The sequence below is a fragment of the Aptenodytes patagonicus genome, chromosome 7 (genome assembly GCF_965638725.1).
Source record: "Aptenodytes patagonicus chromosome 7, bAptPat1.pri.cur, whole genome shotgun sequence".
Taxonomy (NCBI): domain Eukaryota; kingdom Metazoa; phylum Chordata; class Aves; order Sphenisciformes; family Spheniscidae; genus Aptenodytes; species Aptenodytes patagonicus.
The window spans coordinates 14,692,506-14,710,678 of NC_134955.1; the positions used below are offsets into that span (position 1 = coordinate 14,692,506).

The 18,173-nt window shown below is 36.7% G+C and overlaps 1 protein-coding gene across 1 annotated transcript in view; it reads left to right on the forward strand.

The window, feature by feature from the left end:
• Positions 1-18,173, forward strand: part of INSC (INSC spindle orientation adaptor protein) — a 107,070-nt gene that overhangs the window by 72,966 nt on the left and 15,931 nt on the right. The window contains exons 7-8 of the mRNA XM_076343383.1: positions 12,077-12,248; positions 14,275-14,453. Coding sequence (XP_076199498.1) covers positions 12,077-12,248; positions 14,275-14,453 — 351 coding nt within the window. The remainder of the gene's footprint in view (positions 1-12,076; positions 12,249-14,274; positions 14,454-18,173) is intronic.

Consider the following 18,173-nt stretch of genomic DNA (forward strand, 5'->3'; position numbering starts at 1 on the left):
CTATGCCAATAAATGGTATTTCAGAGTTGCAGGAAAGAGAGAATAACATAGAGAGAGGGAGATAGGAAAGAATATAACAATCAAAGACCTTTTCAGTAACTTAAGATTTATAATTGAATTAAGAAAAATCAGTTGTTCCAGCTCATTAAATGATGACTGATTAGACATTTTTCCTTTTTTTTTTTTTTTTAAGCAGAATGGTTTGTGGCCAGCTGTTCTGAACAGAAACATGATTGCACTTTCCCTTAAAATCCTTCAGGCTTTGGAGTAGGTACTGTCTTGCATTTACCTTGGCCATTCATCTTGGTTTGTAATGACTTCTGTATTTTACCTCTGGTTAATGGTGCTCATCAGTAAGACAACCAAGGATCTAAGCCATAGGCATCAATAAAAGCCCAGCCAATATCTCTGTTGCAGCTGGGCAACTAGTCCATAATTGCTAGCAATGGAGATGACAAAGAGACACCCTGCAGGCTTTGTGCATAAGGAGTGGGAAGCCTTAGCTTTCTGCTGTGGCAAGCACCATCTAGAAGGTAGTTTGGATCTACTGTGCTATAAAGGTATCTTTGCTCAGTGATGTGACTGATGAATCTCCAGAGTTCACAGTGAATAGATTTTTGGACCTGAGAAGATCTGAGTGGAATCAACAGTTAATTAGAAGCAAATGTGTTGCTTCTAAAATTCCCTGGATGCATGATAAAAGATGCTTTACAAAGCAGTTTAAAAAGTGTTTTAGAAAAAGACTTAAAAAACCCCTTCTACATTGCTCTGCTGAAGTCAGTGCTGTTATAAACATACATGTTGTCTTTGGGATCTGAATGTTAAAAGTAAAAGTTTTACTCTCCAAAATTGTCAACCAGTCATTGTAACTTCTAAGTATGACATAACAGTGCCAGGAAAGAAAAGGAAGATGGAAACTCATTTAAAATGTGTATATATTCAAGGGCGTTATCATGTACATATGAATGGTAACCTAGCTGTTTTGGGACTGTGAAGTCACATCTAGCAAACATACTGATACTTAATAGATCTCACAGTTAACAAAATTTCACAGTTGTGACAAACTTTTGCCCATAGGCTTTCACGAAGAACCACTAGAAGGCGTTGAGTGAAAGCATTTAATTAGAGTACTCCAACACTGTTGCTGCTATCTTTGCTATTAGCAATATAGAAATTATTCTGATGTGGAACAATATGGAAATAAATGCTATTGGTATTTGATTTGGGTATTAGGAAAGAGCATAGTCACAGACCAAAACCCTATGATGCTAACTATTGTATGTATACACACACACACACACACACAGAGTCTCTTCAAGAACTGACAATTCTATAAATATTTTGAAAACAAAAGCCCACTTGTTCAATGAAATAACTGTTGTTTACATTATTAAATAGAATTTTAGAGCAGACACTGTGAACAGAACATCTAGGGGTCTAGGTAGTCTGAGAGTATTCATAACTGTAAAGGCCTATAGTGGAACTTGGAACAATACAGGGTGTGGAACAGTTCCCAGCTCAACTAGGTCTTGATCCTGTGGAAAGACTTTTACTGATGGCTTCAAACTTCACTGGGGAACGATAAGACTTCTGTTTGTCATATGATTAATGTGCCTGAATTGCAAGGCACTTTTCACTTATTTTGTGTGAAACTAAGCCTGTAGCATGCTCTTTGTTCTTGGAAAGTGAGAGAGACAGTGGTTCTTAGCACACCAGAGACTCAGTCCAAGACAAAGTTTTGAATGATCTTTACTAGAACATCTCTTCTTCTAAGTAAGTTATATGTGGAGAGCAAAAGAAAATGTGTGAGATATTGGCCTGAACTTTTTGTTTGGAGGCTACTAATCCAGTGATAAGCAAAATTAAAATGTGTGGGTTATTTTTAAAAATTATTTGCACTGATTATTCTCCCCCCCCACCCCCCACCCCCAAATCCTTGTTGGCTTTGAATTTGGCATAATTCATTTATGTTGAGTCTTGTTTGGATAGCTTACCTTCTTCATCAGACAGCAGTCAAAGTAAATTTCAAAAATACGCTGAATTCATCTGTGGTAAAAAATAGTGGGAGTGATATAACACAGACTTTGCACTGGCTTTTCCCTAGCAGTTGCTATCATTGCTTACAGTGCTAGCTCAGTCTTGTTGCAACACTTTCCCAAGGGTGAGAAGAATGTGACCAGGGCTCTACCTGCTGCCCAGTGAAGCTGGACACAGCTGTACTGTGAGAGGTGGTTGAAAGAGCTTCCAATCCTAATATAAATAGAAACATGTTCATAATCTTTTCTTCCTTTTGTTCTTTGCCAGCTGTAGAGCTGAAATATTATAAAAATATTTCCATTTTAATATTTTATTTACAATCTGAATTATTCTAAAATAGATTCTTGAGCAAATGACATTTATTCTGTTTGTTAGTGCTGTTGGAAAGGGAGAGTGCACTGCAAGCAAGTCTCAGGAGAGAATCCAGTAAGCCACTATTTCATTCTAGTGTCTAGCAAGGCACCGTCCTTCAAAACAGCATTTTCTTTCTCCCAGACTCTTTGATCTTTAACAGAATTTGAACTCTTTCTAGAAGTTTGGTATACTTTGATCTAAAGTTACGTTCTTTGGCTGCAAGTGTTTGGTAGTTCTGATTTTGGAGTGACATGTTTATACCCTTGTTTTCTAGTTATCATGCTTTTCTAGTATCTATTCTAGGTGTCCCATGACGTTATCTGTGCTTCCCTCTGAAACAGAAGAGAATAGGTCCTAATCCTGGGAGCCTCTCGTGGAGCCAGGGGAAGCCCTGTACCGTTCTGTGGAGAGCTGCAGTGGCTCTTCTTGTGTTATTTACAGACTGGCAGGTGGCAGAATGAAGCCTGATCACATGAAATTTCTAGCCCAGACTTGGGCTTTACAGATCTGGAGGATTAGGTTGGTTTGGAATATGGAATGAGAGTTTTTACTGCTTATGTGAAGTGAACTTTGAGTGTTATTGGGGAATTCTAATATTTAGTACTTGCTATTTGTTAGGTTCCTCCTGTCATAACATCTCTTGTGAGTATTACTCTAAGAGTGAACAAACTGGCTCATAGCTTAGGGACGCTATTAGAAAAACAGGCAGTGACTGGATGACAGAATCAGAACAGTATTTGGGACTTTCCTCAACAACATGGTTCTTTTCCCAGATATGTGCAGCTTCTTAGCTAAAATATGGCACGTTGAGGTTTTACCTTTGCCACAAGATAATGCTCACACATTTTCCCATCTAAAATAACCAGAGAAGGTCCTGGGCTATTGAAGCTGGAATCTGCTCACTAGGTAGATTCAACTTCAGTGAGTTCTGACATGGTTTTCTGATGTGAGATCAGTTTATGAAAATAAGCCTGACTTGCAAATATGATTTTGAATGCAGATCGGAATTGCCCCTGTATCAAAGTGCTATGTTGTAGCTATCTTTGCCTGCTGAAAATATAATCTCTATTGAAAGTGTAACCAAATATGTGGGTTTGTTCCTCCTTCATTCAAACACTAGCTTAATTTTAAATATATATGTTTGTTATCCTCGATAAGGATGCTTATTTATGTTGAGACCTGGTAAGGCAGCAAACGATATTGAGTAGAAGAAAAATCAAAATTCAGCTTGTAAAAATATTCCATTTTGTCAGCCTCTTAGCATTGTCCTTATTTCTTCTAATATAAAATCAATATAGCAACTATATTTGGCCAAAGAGCAGTACTGGGAGGTTGTAATGGAGAGAAAAACCTCTGAGATCATTTTACCTGATGGCTCATAGTAGACCTCTGACTGCTCATAAAGATTCCATGCAAACAGCTGATCTTAAACTCGAATTCCTTATGCTTAAAGCAATTCTGAAATTATTTTATTGCCACTGCAGTCATAGAAATAAATCAACGTTTGTAGGAGACCCAAGGAGATTTTCCTAACTGTCAAGAGAGGAATCTTAGGACCAAATAGCTTGAGTCTGCTGCAGCCAATAAAGTTCCATCAATTTTCACCAGATGAAAACTGCTACTTTTTTATTTTTTTTAAATTCTTGTTTGAATAAGGGTAGCAATTTCCTCTGTTGTTATTACAACACGAATGGACTCTTATTGAGTTGCTCACTAGAAGTTTTATAGCTAAAGTGCTGTGAGTGTTTTCATTATAAATGGCTATCATAAAGCTCTATAACTTGCTTGTAAAAATTCTCTGCCAATAAAAATCTGGCACATACAAGCTCGGTTCTGGAGCTAATTAATTAATTAACATTATATTATATACTATATACTATATAAATTAATATTATAAATATTTATTAATTAATTTATTAAAATAATTGAAAGCCATTGTGAGGTAATGAATGTAACAAACAATTATATTAACGCTTGGTGCCTCATAGTGCTTTTCTTAAAAGCAACAAAAAGTTTTAGAAAGAACAACATGGGTGAAGCACTGCATCAGTTCTGGCAATTATGTGAATTTAGACATAAAAACGTTTTTCTGAACAAGTTGCTGTATATATTTAATACATTCTGTTAGATAAATGTCCTACTGTTACGGTGCATTTAATTAGTGTATATGTGATTCAAATACTGTAGAGGCCTTGCATTTCAGAGACTCTGGATATTTTTTAGGCTAAACCAACTGACACCATTGAAATAAGAAATATTTGCAGGAAAATTATTTGCATAAGGATCTGTTTCTGAATGCATTTGCAGAATCTTATATTTAAAGTATCAGTAAAAAAAGCGACATCCTGTCCTATCTCCATTGCTTATTCACTCTCTCTGTCTTTCTAATTTAACTCTCTACTTTCTGCTGTGGTGTCATACTTTGCACATAGGTTAGGGTTATGTTTGTTTCTAACTTCATGATGTAATGACCTGTTTAAGAATTTTAATCTGATGAGAGGAGAAGATGTGAAATTACAGTAATAATTAATAATAATAAGCCCTTTTATTAACTCTTTATCATAATCATGTTAAGGTTTGAAAGTATTGACTTAAACACATCCAGAACTCTAGCAGGAAGATTATCAGGTACTTTTCCTGGGAGAAGAAAGGCACTATGAAGAGTTACATTAGCTGATAATGACTGATTTTCTGGCTGTAACCTCCATGCTGCTCCTTTTGGATAGAGGCATTTTCTCATTATTGTAATAGATGAAGAGGGTCCTCTAAAAATGTGGCGTGCATGGGATTTTTTTTTTTTCTCATGAAGAGGTACACTAACAGACACGTCTTGAAAATAAAATCCACAGTGTCACACCAAAAACTAAATGATACAAAGTAATCAAACATGTTGAAAGAGTGTTCTTGTTTTTAACTGCCAGACACCAGGTGTTTGAGAATATGCCCTCATGCAATGAAGTGTCTGTGACATTATTTATTTAAAACTAGATGATCGGAGCATGTTTTTTTCAGTGAGCACATCTCATTTTCTGGAGTGCCCTGCTATGCATAACCCTGGAGCCCCTGTTTGTTTATAGGAATAGTTGAGGTGTTTTTTTTTTCTCTTTCTCAAACTGTGATCCCCCAGGGTAAATAAAAATGAGGGCTATGTGAAAACTACTAATGTATGGTCTTTCCCTAATTCAGACTTCAGGTCCCAGTATCTTGTTCAGCATTCTTATATAACACATGACAGTTCCTCTCATCTTGTTGCTGAGTCCTTTTTGTGTCTGTGTGGCTTCATTTTAATGAAATTCAGGCCCCAAAGTATAATATATAAAGCCTTATCCATTATTTAAAAGAAACAAGCATATACTTTCTGGAATTTGTAATGCAGATATCAAAAAAATCCTACAAATAGGAATAGATTCCTGCAACTTAAAAACAAGCCAGTATATCCAGCCCTTCAAAATGTAGGGCAAAAGAATCTCAGAAACCTTTGGCTTCTGTCATGTGTCACATAACTTGAAGGATTTAATCTCTAACTTTATCATATGTGAACACAAATAGTTCTCCCCAATTCTTATGATTGGGGATTCTTTATCTCCTGAGATTATAGATAATACAGTCATAATTGTGATTGTCTCTTAGCTGTGACAGAATAGGAGAAAGAGAATGTAACAAAAGCTGAGTACAAAGGCCATTGCAAATGTCTTTTTTTTCCCAAGCCACCGTACTCATTTGTACTCAGTTTTATCAATGCATCCCGATTCTATAAACACCAACAGCGGTTGAGTAGAAGGATCTGTATTACAGATAACTTCTACATAACTGCAAATTAATTCCTTTGCAGTCTCTTCTCCTTCTGCCCTTTGTAGCCACCCAGCAGCTATCCTGTAGAATTGGAGGTATGTGAAGAGTAGATCAGGAAAGTTGAATGTATCCTTGGGTGGTTCACCTATGTTTGTAGAGGGTAGTTTGAAGCAATGTAAGGTGTGATTTATGGGAGTGGGAATACGTAAGCTGCTAGGCTAATACCACTGCAGTTCCTGGTTTCTTTTATCTACAGAAATAATACTTTAAAAGACTGTCTTACCCTTCATATCAGTCCTCAAAATTGAGCGAGTTCAAAGCCAGCTATTCCCTTATCCTTGAAGCGAAGACAGGAAAGAAGTCTGGATGTTGATCTTATTGATTTTGTCCATCCTTTCTGTAAAATTACTTATTCTCTATTACCTCTTTGACAAACAGTTGTACTTTTTATCTGCAACAAGCTTAGAGCATCTCTGAGTGCCAAAGAACATGCACTGTGAGGTGACTGCTTGACTGCTTTCCCTAGGTTTCGTAGGGAGAAAAGGTTTACATGCTATTTATCCTTTCAATCCTAGTCAGCCCAGAATAAGGAACTTGTTATTTCGTCTTGCTCTGCAGTTTTTTTCTTCCTGTTTTATCAATGCATCCCGATTCTATAAACACCAACAGTGGTTGAGTAGAAGGATCTGTATTACAGATGACTTCTACATAACTGCAAATTAATTCCTTTGCAGTCTCTCCTCCTTCTGCCCTTTGTAGCCACTCAGCAGCTATCCTGTAGAATTGGAGGTATGTGAAGAGTAGATCAGGAAAGTTGAATGTATCCTTGGGTGGTTCACCTATGTTTTTCTTCCTGCAGCATGGCTGCAAGGTTGCTACTTAGGCATTGCCACATTTAATGCATCCTTCCAGCTGATACAGCCAACTGACTCTTTTTTTTTTGAGAGAAGGTTGAGATATTTTTTTTTCACACCATATAACAATATTCCTCATATAGATCAGATCACCTTCACACTGCCCCTTGATGGCTAAACACAAGGAAGAACAAACACCTCTTCATTAGCTTGACCATATTCTGAAGGAGGGAAGTTTAAAAGAGAAGCTTTAGTTGAAGTTGCCATGAACCAAAGCGCCCACTCACAGCCAGTTTAGATACAAAGCTAAGGTTATTGCCAGCAGTTTTAAAGCTACTGAGATGGGAACCATTCAACCCTTATTCGGCCTCACACTATTCTGTAGAGTATACAGTATGGCTTATAAATTAGGTCCCATGGCCACTGTTGTACAGCAGTAGTTATAAAAATCATTGCAGTTTTGTTCACTGGTCACTGCTGCTGCCATGGATTGCTGCTGTAGCTTTGATTAGTTGGAATAGTATTTGTGGACATTTTAATGGCATCACTCTATTAATATATCATCTCACTTTAAAATAGCTGACCAAATCTTAATCTGGTATAAATCAGCGCAGTTCTCAGTTAGTGGAGCTAAGGCAGTTTTTATCTGCAGAGCACTTGGCAAGGCAACTGTTCAAATATGAAAGATCATTGTGTGCAAGGTAGAATACTTCTGTCCTTTTCCCTTCCTTTCTTTCAACGTAGAAATTAAACAAGACTTGTAGGCCTTCTACAGGTGCAGAAGTTGACATAGGATATACCTCAGCCTTGATGATCAGGAATTCATTTCATAAGTAACAAGTCATCAAAATAACAGTATATGGATTCTGCTGGATGACATTTTCAATGGAGTTGCAGAATAGTGAAGTGACTTCATGGTTCATGTGATGGTCTGGGGAGTGAAGTATATTCTGTTCAAAGAATGCTGAGCAGGGCATTCAAACATTTTCTGAATATGATAATTTTTCCTTCCTTCCTTCCTTCCTTCCTTCCTTCCTTCCTTCCTTCCTTCCTTCCTTCCTTCCTTCCTTCCTTCCTTCCTTCCTTCCTTCCTTCCTTCCTTCTCTGTCTCCCTCTTCCTCATCCCATAAATTTTAATGTGTTTGGGTTTTTATACAGCTATGCAGTTTCTATTAGTCTGCTAATGTTCATGTCTTCACCTGTATAGTTAACCTGTCCTAGCTTCAAGTTGGACGGGCTAATACACAGCATGTGCGAAAGGATAAAACAAACACATCTCTAATCTGTCAGTTCTTGAGTGTTTGATGCAGCCTCTGCTTTTGAAATTCTCCTCTACCCTCCTGGGAAGGTTGAGACAATGTTTAAGAGGTGATTCCCTTTGTGATTTTGTTTCCACATTTGCTGTCTTATATCTGGATCTCAACATCTCCCTTCCATTCTTCTTTTAAAACTGCTTTGGAACCTGCTGGTACTGCTTACCAGAAGCACCCAGTAGCAAGCTGATAGTGTTATCCATGGATTTGACAGTTGGAAATCAGCCGATAGCCTGTAAGGCTTTCCAATCTCAGCAAGATGACTTCGGAGATCAATTTAAAGAATGCAAAAAAAAACCTTTGAGGAAGTGTACCAATATGTAGAGATCATCTGAGTGTTAAGAGTGGGCAAAAAGGAATGTTAGAGAAAGTCATAGTATGAGAAAAGGCCTTCAGCAGCATTTTATACAAATAAAGACAGACATTATTAAAAAGAAGGTGATGTGTCGTGGTTCCCAGAGTGGCATGGAAAGCCTGCCTTGAACCTCCTTGTGGAAAGCAGAGCGTTAAGACTCTTATTGTGTGTAATATCATGAAGTCATTAATGCAATTCATCCCATGTTCTGTATTGGAATCTTTAACAGGTGCCTAGCTTTATTTAATATTTTAAGGAGGAAGAACAGGTATACTGAAGAAAGAAGAGGGCTGCCCTAGAACTCATTCATTCCTGTTGCAGAGAAAAGATATTATTTCCTTTCAGAAGACTTGATCTATGCAGTAAAGCGGTCACGCATTTATTTTGTCACTTGGATTAAGTTTCTGTAACAGGGCTATGTTCATAAGGATGTAAGTTCCTGGCATTTTTCCAGTTATCAATATTGAAATATTAGTGATCAAGCATTTACTGAACGCCATTCCTCAAATGCAGGGTCTACACAACATCTTGTTGCATTCATGGAATTCATTTGTTTGCATTATCTGGCTAACTGGTTCTTTTGTATTGCCAAGGTGATGAACAGATTTGACATTTAGCTGATTACTTCACCAAAATTAAACAGAAAACAGGGCAGCCATCCAAAGTTCCTTTCAGTGTGAAAGCTAATTATAAAAATGCTTTGAGCAGCAATTTCTTTTTGGATGTTAAAGTGCTTTTATTAGATTGTTCCCCTGTCATTTTAAAATTTATTGCTAGACACTTATAAATGGGGTTGCCTGCTGGAGTAGAATTATTTATTTTATTTTCTATATTAAGATGGGAGACAAAAGTGTGTAGAGCAAATTTTAGGCTAAATTTGTTAGTATTTTACATGATTCTTAATAGAAAGGAGAAAAACTAACTAGTGGTGGCTTTCATGGATCCAAAATATGTATTTTATCTTTATGCTGAATAAAAACATATATCCACTTCTATTTACAATTCAGCAACTGCCAATTTCCAAAAATAATTACTTAGCAAATAAAAAAATCAAATACATAATTTAAAAGTTGAGTACAGCCCTTGTATTGTTAGAAGCTTGTATTTTATGGTGTAGATATAAACAATCAGTGGTGATGGAAAAGTCTAACTATGTACTTGTACCTGTCTTTCATAAGCCATTACTTGTTCTGAAATAGCATAAAACTACCCTAAAGTCATTTTGTCGAGGTCATTGGATAAGAGCTGGCCAAGTGAATTTTAACCAGTAAATTTAGAGCTGAAGAGTGCTGTATCCTGTTACCAGATCTTAGAAGAAGTTTCTTGTGAAGCATTTTTTGAATGCCTTGGAATATATTTAACTTTTTATACTGACTGTTGTTATTAGCATCCTTCGGACCCCAGACAAGGTGTGATCTGGGGAGGTTTCAAGGTGACAAAGTTGGGCGTTTTTGCATATGATATTGTCTAGCACACTTTGGTTACTAAATCATCTTGTGAGGACATATATTAATTCTTGACACTGAGATCTATTAATATACCTTGAAGCCAAGTGAATTATGTGAATCTGCTGTTTCAAGCTGTAGAATTCTGCCATAACTAGGAGGAAATATTTTGCTGTAGGTAGATTAATGTTGAAAGCTTGTCAAGAAAAAGTTTAATGTTGAAAATTTATTCTTCCTCTTCTTGCCAGTACTTGAGCTTCTATACTAAATCCCATTTGTAATCTGAGGAAAAATAGAGATATAATTTCTTTTGTATTTATCTATGTTATTAGAGTTCCAATGATATAGTCTATTGCCTATTAAAAAGTACATCCCAATGAATGATCTTCCAGAGGGTAATTTTTGCTCCCATCAATCTGAGAGCTTTTCTTGTAAAACACAGTAACTGTCAGTGCTTATAAAATAATTTAATTCATGCCCATTGCAAGATAAGTAATTAAGATACCTCAACATTCTGTATTAATAAATAACAAAAATGAAAATAAGAGATTTGCTAAATACCCTTTGTGGAGATAATGGTTAGGACTTAACATGCATGTCCTGAGGAAGCTTTGAATAGACAGAGAATGCAGTCTGGACAACACACCTAAGAGTCTTGGTGAGTATACAACACAAATGTGGATTTGTTTTTGTTTGACTGCTAAAGTATATTTCAGTGCTAAGCCTTCATAACTCCTCTTTGTATCTACGAAGTGTCCAAGCAACGTATAAGGCAATTGACCCCACACTTTTTCAGAACTTCAAATAAATAAATAAATAAGGCCAGTTTTTAAAACAGTTACTCAGTGAATTTTTAAAAGCTCTGATAATTTGTAAACTGTCCCTATAGTTACATTAGTTTCATTTATATAAAGATATTAATTAGTGAATTTATGTGGATTTAACACAAACATGTCCATAATTTAACATTACATAAATCTTCATTTTCTGTCCCCTCTAAGCACATCTACCTACCTGCTTGACAATGTGATGAATTATTCAGGGATATGTTAAACAGGGGAGAAACAGTCCTGTTAATTTGAAAGTTCACAGATTATGTCCTTGTCTACAGAGAACCTTCCTTTGCTGGGTTTGGTTGTTAGCAGATGGTATGTTTCTGCAGTTTAAGCTATCTCATTGGCTATGCTCTGTTGCAGTCTTTCATTGTGTCAATGGGTCTCCTATAATCCAGAGCAAGGTGTGCATATATGATGTATCTGCCTAAACTGTGTAAGGAATGAGCTTAGAACACTTCAGACACTCTGAAAGCATAAACCTATGTACATTTTACTCATTTTTCTGTTTCTCTTCCAAGTAAGGAAGGGATATACAGATCTAGCTTTAATGTGATAGCTGTGCAAGCTCATCAGGTGCAGTTTAGCCAGGGTCTCTCCTTAGTAGTATTTTTTGATCCTGCATTGGCTTTGTGACAAATTCAGAAAAAAAGTGGCAAAAAAAAATGTGTCTGTGAAGAACTTACTGCACACTCAGGCTCGAGTCTTGCAGTGGGACACACTCAGACAAGAGCTTAAATGAGGCTGTGGCGTAGTAGCAGTTAGCATTTGCTTATCAGGGCTTATTTTTGGCTTAATGTTTAACTTGAGATGTCTGTCAGAAAAGACTTGTTTGACCAAAATCAATTCAGCAGAAACATTAGGGGAGAATGAAATGCAAGACTTTTTGCTGGCCAACAAACTTCTATGCAGAATTCATTTGTATTTGCTAAATTGAAATGTCTTATGCCATAAATGCCACCAAGTTTAAGTCATTTTTGAAAATAAACTGAATAGTTCAGCCATAGCCAAGAAAAGAGAACTGTAAACCCATCTTTGGTTGTAAAAGTATTTCCTGGAGTATTTCCAAACCATACCTATTGTTTTTCCGTAGGTTGATGGGATACTGTGCCTGGCTGACATTCTTACTGATAACACGCATTCTGAAGCTACTCATGCAGAAGCAGCGGCAGTAATTGCACAGATCACATCTCCACATCTCACGTTCACTCAGCATCTCAGCAGCTTTCTGGAAAATATGGAAGAAATTGTAACAGCACTTGTCAGTAAGTTCTTTATGGGACTTCTGAGTCATTCCAGTTAAAATGACAGGTTGGGGTAGGACTCTCTTTCATTAGAAATATTCCCTAAATAATGTTTGCCATTCTTTCCTTAACAGATAAAAGAACTCTGTCATTTTTAATGCTGAATCAGGGCATTCTGCAATTATATAATACTTTTTACTCCAGTCCATATTTGCATAGAATTTATGCATGTTTGTCAAAATATCTGAGTGAAATTCTACTATTAGAGCCACAGAAAAGACTCAGCAAAGTATCCTCTTGTCCCATGTTTATCTGTAAAAGAGCAGCTTCTAATAGTTGCTAACCTTTATGCCTGTTGTATTTTCTAAACTTGCTAGAACTCAAGCTCACCACTGCATCTACATTTGTATGATACTTCAGAGGAAAAGTACAGTATAGCATAATTTATGGGCATTGTTACAAGAAAATAAAAGATCTGTCTTTCTTGTCTAGATCTCTGATCCATGGTAAAATGAGGCAAAGGTAACAGCAAGCTTTTCCTTAATCTGGGTCAGTGAGGACACTTCAGAAAAATAAGATGGTATTTCTCATGACTTTCTGAAGAGAGGAATCTCCTATTTCTGGCGCTATGCTCATCCCTCTCAAATACCAGAAGCTTTCAGTCAAGCATTCTCTTCCTTTCTCTGATCTGGAAATTCAGTTTCCCAGAGCTTCATGTCAGAAAGTACAGTTTGGGTCATCTAGTTTGATTTCTCATGTATAATAGATCAATACGTCTTGATATTTCTCTACTGAGCCCAATGGTTACAGTTAAACTACAGCACTTCAATTTTCATGCATGTTTTTGTTGTGTTGGGTTTTTTTTTAATAGAACAAGAAAAGAGTAGTGCCAGTGCTTGAGGATTCTGCAATGGCTGGGAATTATCTGAGATGTATTTAGGTGTTCTTCAATATGCCCAGACAGAACTAGTGCTGCAGAAATCAAGGAAACAATTTATTCCTGATGACCAGACTGTCCAGCAACAAATACTGGAAGTTCTGCCCTGAACCTGCCCTGAATCCACTGAGTGGAATAACCTGTGCTGAGCTTGGTTCTGCATAGAGGCATTTGACCTGACTTATTTAAGATGATTTTCCAGGTTATTACAGTGTACCACAGTCAAGGGACAATCTGAACAGCCTATTCAGAAGATATTAGCAGGTGGAGCCTTTCCCGATTGTCACTGTTTAAGTTCCACAGGAATTTTAGTAGTATATTCTCTGCCCAAGAAATGTGAGCATCAAAAATAGAATATGTATAACTTTGGAACAGCCTTTTCAGTAATCACACACTAGTTTCCTTGTAATATTTATGACTCAGTAATTGAATTACTGTAATGTGTTTAATCTTTAAACCAGGCTGAAATCCAATTGCCAGGTGATTCAGATCTTAGTTAAAATACATATGTGCAAGGAATTAAAAGGGAGCTGTGTCTTCAGCACTTCTTATTGAAGCTGGAAAATATGCAGGATGATCTTTACTATAGAAAAATAGGTTAAGAGATAGGCAACACATATACATATCTTGTTCTAAAGAATAGGATATATAGCAGAATTATTTTCTTACAGATCAGTTACTGTTAGCCTTCTGCCTCCTGTATTTAATTTTATTTAGTCATATCAAGATTTATGTTGAACAACATTCAGTGGAATATTTCCTGTAGAATGGTATACTAGGTAGACCATCTCATTAATTAGATGATTGTTAGAAACACTTAGTGTCTAGGTTCATATATACCATCTTTCCCTGCTTTTGTGGTTCAAATGAAGGTACCTAATGTTAGTATCGCTTATAAAGCACCCTAACAATGTGACATATTATATAATTGACAAAATTAAGATGATTTTGTTTTGTTTTGTTTTTTATCTTCATGATTATGAATTTGGTCTTAGATACTGAGATTACTACTGCAAATTGCAGATGCTTAAATATTGCTTTGAAACACCCAACTATATTTTTTTGCAGTGAAGGAATGACTTTTATTCAACTTATTTTCTGCATTCCTAGAACTGTGCCAAGAAGCCTCATCTGGTGAAGTTTTCCTGCTGGCTTCAGCAGCTCTTGCCAATATTACTTTCTTTGATACCATGGCTTGTGAAATACTGCTCCAGTTAAATGCAATGAAGATTCTTCTAGCAGCATGTTCAGATAAACACATAGTGGATACTCCATATTCCCGAGATCAGGTAAGTGGTTTCTCAGCAAGATGCTGTCTGAGCACATGTGTGTAAAAGTCAACAGGTTTCACCTCTATGTCTGTTTTGACATAATGAAATCTAAGTTGCTTTCATGTCTTCCATTCTTGGTTCTTTTCAATATATGGCTCTTTCTTTATCTGCTTCTGTTCCTTTTTATTATGAGCATTATGAAATATGACAGCTTTTAATGTGATTTTGGAAAAAAAAAAGCAAAGTTCCATATTTCTAAGATACTAGAATTTTTTTTTTCATCATGTAGATGGCCAAACAGTGACACAGAGGCCCAGAGAGGCTGTGGAATCTCCATCTTTGGAGGTATTCAAAACTTGACTGGACAGAGCTTTGAGGCAAATAAGATATATATGGAGACTGCAGCCTAAATATACAATTGTCAGTTCAAAGATGAATTAGATCCAAAAGCTGAATAAGGATCTGATCCTCAGCCCATTGACATCGGTGGGCTTTGGATCAAGTCCTAACTGCATGGTAGATGGTTTGCAAGTTTTACTGGCAAATACCACTGATGTACTTTTGCATTTCCCTTTCTTTTTCACTAGTTTTTTTAGTAAAGAGACACAGAAAATTAAAGGTTTGTGCTAATGCACAGAGGAAGTCAGAGGGAATTCTTTTGTTCCTCTCAGATACTGCCATGCAATGGGGTGCTGCAGCGGCACTGCTTATTTGGCATCTCAGTGATCAATTTAGTCTCAGCAGAGTAACAAGTATGAGGCTTGAGGGTTTCAGTAGCTACTACTAAGTGATGGAGGTTGCTAGTCAGCTCTGTTAACTTACTTCTGTTTATGAGACATTGTGAATATAACTAAAAGTCAGTAATTCAGGCCTCACAAGCCCATCCCCTTTCCACCTCTGAAGTAACCAAAAGATGATTTATGGTAGACTTGGGATCTGCACTGCCACAGAAAACTCTGTGTACCCTTCAACAGGAGCCAGGCCATGGAAATCAAGACACAAGGGACCTTTGAAACTGATTATTGGTGTTCTAGAGGGATTACTAGGGTTGCTTTAGCTTCTATTAAGAGCACTCAGTAGTTTTCCAGCGCAGGAGTGTTTATGAAAAGATGGAGTTAAGCCATAATTACTATATTGCTCTCTGGGCAAAGTCAAGGACATCAGCTGTGGTGTTTGGCATGGCTCTATTATTACATATGTACAATTCTTCATGTTCTGTTTTTATTCCTCCTGTACGGTCTCATAGTTTTGAATTCCTTATTTATTCATGCCCTCATCTTAATTCTGCTGTCAGCTGTGAGTTTGCGGTTTGCTCTGCGGGTAGCATAGCAAGCCCCTTCTTTGTATGAGGAAGGCAGACATTTAAAGAAATATGTATTACTTTATTAGGTAACAGACTAGTTCCAGGTCTTTTGCAGCTTGCAGGACATCTCATTAGCTAGAGGAACAGAGAACTGAATGGCTTCCTTCCAAGAACTGAGATTTCATCCCCAGTAACCCCTTACATTCCTTCTTGGAATGAAAAACTAGATCAGAAAGGTGTGATGTTTTTGGTGGTGTTCTGCAGTAAGTTTCTGAGCTGACTCCTTGTTATTTCTGCAGCAATGGGGGCTATGAAATCCTGCCTTGTGTCATTCTGTTACTGAGCACCTAATGCTCAGGTGGCATCTGAGTGCTGCTCATCTTGTCTTTAAGAGCTGTCAGTGTTGCTAGTCAAGCAGTTTTGGTAATGCAACAGCCTTAAAAGAAGTCTTCCTTTGAATTCCTGAAAAAGTGTGTGTTTGAGTAGATTGCTCACCTTTTAAAAGGGTGCCTGTTTCAGTGTTATATTTGTGGGGTGGCGGGGGGCAGGGTGCCTGCCAATTATGACAGTTTTATGGAGTATTTTGCTTTTTAATTTGCTCTGTGCCTAGTTGCTACAATGAGGAAAACACACTCAGCTAGAGAGAAAAACAACACTACAATCCTATGCTTTATAAGGGTATTCTAAATTGCCATTTTGGCTTTTGATATATATATTTTAATTCCTTTTAGGTACATAATATAGTTACTAACTTTTCCCGTTATATATATTATTATGTCCCAGCCAGTAGTCATTTGCCTAAGGACATGTAGATTAAAATTGAGTAGGTTTGGAAATTTTTTGATTCAAGGTTTTATTTTGGAATATGGAACCACTGTGGAATACATTTTTATGGACTAATATCCATTCTGAATGATCAAGTTGTCCTGGCCAGTAAAATAGATGAATTACAATTAAGCTATACTAAATGTTGAAACAATTGAACAATGTAAGAATAAGATTCATAGCAAATACAATAAAATATGGTCTAATTATCATAAAATGTTATAAAAGAGCCCCTCAAACTTAAATGCCCTGTTTTTCATACAGAGCTTTAATTTAAGTAACACAGTTATCCTATAGAAAACTACCTGGTATTTCTAAATACTTTACTACTATAGCATTACTGCTGATTTAAGAAAATTATAATTTGCTAAAATAGACTGAAGCATGCTCACTGTAAGTAAAAAATGGGGGAAAGATGGCTGAAATGCAAGAAAGGAACAGTGAGTTTTGTTTTCATTTGTGCCATTTTATCTCATCTTAAAGTCATAGTATGTCCTTCTATACAACCTTTCTAAGGACAGCTAGCACTGATTAGTTATCACCCTCCCTGATGGTATAAATAAATAACGTTCTGCCCAGGAGCTGGATGTCGGATGCATTACGTGTTGCCTGCAGAAAGTATTTTCCTGCTCAAGCACCTCCAGAAGTGTTCTGTCTTCTGATTTCTGAAAAGCTTTTGTCTGCAAATGATAACAAACTTTTCCTACCATCACTATCTGAAAACCAACCTCCTTCCTCTTTCATTTCCCAGGCAGTGTTAGATTAGGTCAGGTAAGAAATCTAGAACTGAGTGCTGGACTTAATGATGAACAAGATAATCATTGTCCATTTTATAGAAGCATGTATTGCTTCTGTAACCAGCAGTATTACATTGAGATTGCTTAGTTTTATAACAAAATACTTTGTAAAGAGTCATCAGATAAAGGTATAATTTCCAGATGCCTTAGTCTCTAATTTTGGGTCAAAATGGATATGAATGTACCATGTTCTTTTTCTTGCAGAAGATACTTATTTTCTGGATAATAGGTTTTTCTTTTCAAAGGAGCATCAAAATATCCTTTCAGAGGGTTCATGCCTAAACTCAGCAGTGTAATGTATACAGTCAGATGTCTTAATGGAGTTTAAGCACTGTCAGAAGGGTTTAGCCAAAACCCTTATCATTCAGAGCCTTCTTTACTTTAACCATCATCTTAGACTCTACATAGAAAAATATGAAATATGTATGTTTGTGCACAGCATGTTTATGTATAATAAAATTTTTCTCTCTGCATTCCCACTTGTCTCTTCAGTGTTGCCAGTATTCTCACCTTACCTGTGAAGTTGTGGAGGTACAGTCTAACAGCTTCTGATCTTCTGTTATTCAGGCAGACAAAGAATTAATGTGCAGTGAACACATCAAGTTTAAAGTGGTTATTTGTAGGTCTAAAATCAGTCAATTATGTTTCAAAAAAGTTTGAGGTGGAGAAAGGCTTTTAAGTTCAAGGAGAAAATGGAGATGATTGCTGCTTTTTTTCTGCTAAATTCTTTCCTGTTTTCTTGGTGTTTGGGAGATGCTGCAGGCTCTGAAGCTAAGACCTTCTGTCTCATTTAAGATTCAAAACCCTTATTAC